The sequence below is a fragment of the Sprattus sprattus genome, assembly GCF_963457725.1.
Source record: "Sprattus sprattus genome assembly, chromosome: 16".
NCBI lineage: Eukaryota > Metazoa > Chordata > Actinopteri > Clupeiformes > Clupeidae > Sprattus > Sprattus sprattus.
The window spans coordinates 30,572,964-30,576,804 of NC_137914.1; the positions used below are offsets into that span (position 1 = coordinate 30,572,964).

The 3,841-nt window shown below is 47.5% G+C and overlaps 1 protein-coding gene across 1 annotated transcript in view; it reads left to right on the forward strand.

The window, feature by feature from the left end:
* Window positions 1–1,629: 1,629 nt before the first annotated feature.
* dtx1 (deltex 1, E3 ubiquitin ligase) overlaps window positions 1,630–3,841 on the forward strand; it is a gene marked incomplete at both ends in the record, with an annotated part of 48,153 nt that continues 45,941 nt past the window's right edge. The window contains one exon of the mRNA XM_080854630.1: window positions 1,630–1,885. Coding sequence (XP_080710756.1) covers window positions 1,630–1,885 — 256 coding nt within the window. The remainder of the gene's footprint in view (window positions 1,886–3,841) is intronic.

Genomic DNA, 3,841 nt, shown 5'->3' on the forward strand with positions numbered 1-3,841 from the left:
ATCGTAAGTCTCTGATCAGCATTGTTTTTCTCGGACGGGAGACGCGTGTCTTTGTGTTGCATTTACAACATCGGACACACACACACACACACGCACGCACACACACACACACGGCCATATCAGCACTCGCACAAGGCTTGATTAGAACAATGATCAGGGTCTCCGGTTTGGTCTGTTGCTAAAAACCGTTCCAGGTAAGCATAGCGTCTTGGACCAACCGCAGGACTTTGTTGTCATGGTATGGGAGATGTATTTTCTGTTTTAATATCTAGATTGCGAGAAATATATTGTCCGCGTGTGTTGACCCTGATACGATAACTGCACTGTATGAAAATTTTACTGACGTGTCCGGCACCTGAGATGCCTCAGCCAAATTAATTCGGTCAATCATCTGTTATTTCATTAGGATTATTTTACGGTAGGCGCGTGAAGATGTCTTGAGGTAGCCTGTCCGAGTCACGGCAGCACGGACGGGCTCCCAGCATGGCTGTGAGCTCCCTGTGAAATCCCCATAAATCTGTGATATCTTACCGTCATCACGTGTGCAGGCTGTGTAATCGTACGACTGTACACGCGGGCACCTGCTTTTTTAGGCAATATGGGTTACTACTGTTGCCCTGATCTCCCTCTCACGTCCCTTTACGCTGCTCTACGACTGTAGCCCGCGAGGCTCGTGGTAACAGGTGGACAGCGACTCGCTCTCTCTCCAAACACACGCGCTGTGAGTCAGGAGTGCAAACAAGAAACATGGTTGCTTGGTGCTATACTAAACTAATATCGCAAGGGATTTGATGCTGTGACTGTTTTGATCCTGTTATCATCAGAAACATCCTCATCTCTCTCTCTCTCTCTCTCTCTCTCTCTCTCTCTCTCTCTCTCTCTCTCTTCTCTCTCTGTCTCCCCCTTCTGTCAGATGACCCACTAAAGCTCAGGACACAAGACTGGAGCACAGACCAGAGGAACCGCTGTCATCAGCAGAACACATACTGTGTGCAACAGAACACATACTGGACACACAGCAGAACACAGCGTACTGAATAGAGGGCTGAACCTAAAACATCCTGAGGCCAGTTCCAGACACGTCTCCTGGTGGAACCACTAAACTGGCGGTATGTGTTGACCAGTCCCGATGTGTCCTCGAGAACCAGGTTGTTAAACTGACCCTCTTGTTCTCCTGGAGCAAGCTTGAAGCAGACAGAGAGTCCTTCTTGATCCCTCTCAATCTTCCAAATCATCCAGGAAGTCTTTACAGAGCCGACATTACTGACAACCTGGTCACACACAAGGAAGCGTAACCCTAGCAACTGCACAGGTGAAGAAACAGTCTATTCAAAGAAACATTAGGGAATCAATTAAAATTAAACTTAAAGATTAAAGACCAGAGCCCCCTTGCTTGTTTGAAACCAGGGCCGATAGTGTTTGCCACGGTACCCAGTTCTCCTGAGGTTTTACTTCTCTCTTTCCCTAACGCTCTCATTAGTCTTTACTGCCCCCTACTCCCATTAAGCCACACGCCTCTGAAGGTAACAGCTGGGGCCTTGGCGGCACAGGAGGCCTGTGGAGGTCTTTGGATCTCTCAGAAGGTGAATTGAGCTGAGCGCACCCCAGCGAGGCTGCCCCGTGGCAGGCATGGCTCGTCCAGGCTCTGGGGTCCTGGTTGGCGGGGCCGGGGGTTACGGGGGCCAGGGCGTGGCCCGCGTGGTGGTGTGGGAGTGGCTGAACGAGCACAGACGCTGGAGGCCCTACGGCGCAGCCACGTGCCACCACATCGAGAACGTTCTCAAGGAAGACCCCAGGGGAACCGTGCTGCTGGGACAGGTGGAACCGCACCTGGTTCCCTATGTCATTGACCTGCAGTCCATGCACCAGTTCCGCCAGGACACCGGTAAGTGTATGATCCACACACACACACACACACACACACACACACACACACACACACACACACACACACACACACACAAACATTTTGCCTAGAGGTCAGCCCAGAGTTCTGTTTTTTCTATTGCAGCTAGGCTTGGTTACCAGCTGCCCATGGAGCAGTACTCCAGTAGTCAATGTTATGTGGGACTGATCCGGCAGCATCTGTCCTACTTTACCAGCATTTGGTCAAATGTACAACTTTCTGCAGTTCTGTGAGAGGTTTGTCTAACACAGTGGCCTTACCCCCCAATAGGCTCAGTAGCCGCTGCCTACATTACAATAATCGATTCTGTGGGTCTGTGTGTGTTTGTGAGAGAGGGAGAGAGAGAGAAAGAGAGACAGAGAGAGAGAGAGAGAGAGAGAGGGAGAGAGATGTACTGTGCTCCATTTCTTGTGCATCTGTGGGATTTCCAGTCACAGGTCACTAGATGGAGAAAAGTGTGTGTGTGGGTGTGGGTGTGTGTGTGTGGGTGTGTGTATGATTTAATTATGTGTTTTGTGAGAAGGGGAGTTTCCGGAAAGGGCAGGTCCTTGTCATTCAGACCTAAAGACCAACACTGTGCTAATTGTGTGTGTGTGATTGTTATAAACATGTTCATGTGGACAGGACTTTGAGGCACTCCGCATATATGACCTTGCTGAAGGTTGCTGCTGTCTGATTGGATGAGCTGGGATGCCTGTGAGGGTTTTCCCAGAAGCCCTTGCAACCCCCCCCCAAATACACACATACGCACACACACACACACACACACACACACACACACACACACACACACATACAAACTCTCTCTCTCTCTCTCTCTCTCTCAGACACACACACCCCCCCCAAGCCCTCTATCTTATAATATGGTGGACTCACTTTTGTGCTGTAACAGTGCGTCAGTTACCATTTTACCCATGATTCACTGCCATTTTACCCATAGTTCCTTACTACCTTACTCTCCACGGGTAGGGACATTTTTCTCCAGCTGATTTCTCACAGATCTCTTTATTTCTCTTTAGCTCTACTTTGTGGCATTGCAGTTGGTATGTGAACAGTCATAAAGACACTACTGAGAAACCACACTGCGTGTAATAGCTCTCAAGAGTGTGTGTGTGTGTGTGATTCAGTAAAGGCAACCCAGACTATATATAATTGTGTTTTTTAGGTCAGTGTTGTGTTGTTATGGTGTTTGGAATGTGTTGTGTTGTGATGGTGTTTGGAATGTGTTGTGTTGTGTTTTGTTGTGATGTGTTGTGTTGTGTTGTGTTGTGTTGTGCTGTGTTGTGTTGTGTTGTGTTGCGTTGTGTTGTGTTGTGTTGTGTTGTGTTGTGTTGTGTTGAGTGTATAATATGGTGGTATTTGATTCTGTATTGTGTTGTTGTGATGCTGTGGAGTGGCAGGGGTCGGTGTGTTGATGTTGTGTGATACTGTAGGTAAGCTGCTCTGGTGTTTTCAGGAGAGGAAAACAGTCTTTGTGTGTGTGTGTGTGTGTGTGTGTGTGTGTGTGTGTGCGTGTGTGTGTGTGTGTGTTTAAGTGTGTGAGTGAGAGAAAGAGAGAGACAGTATGTGTATGAAAGTGGGAGAGAAAAACAAAGAGTGTGTGTGTGTGTGTGTGTGTGTGTGTGTGTGTGTATGTGAATCGGTCTCTCTATCGATTAATCTATCTATATCTATCGACCTATCTATCTTAAGTTTAAAGAAAGATGTATTTATTTCAGTCATACCACTGAAGTATATCTGAATAAGATGGTTATGTCACAGTAGCTGCATGGTCCACTATTCAGTTTCCTCTCTCTCTGTCTTCTGTGCATAACCCTCACTGCTCTCTCTCTCTCTCTCTCTCTCTCTCTCTCTCTCTCTCTCTCTCTCTCTCTCTGTCTCAATTTTCAATTTCAATTTCAATTCAGCTTTATTGGCATGACAAAAAAAACACAA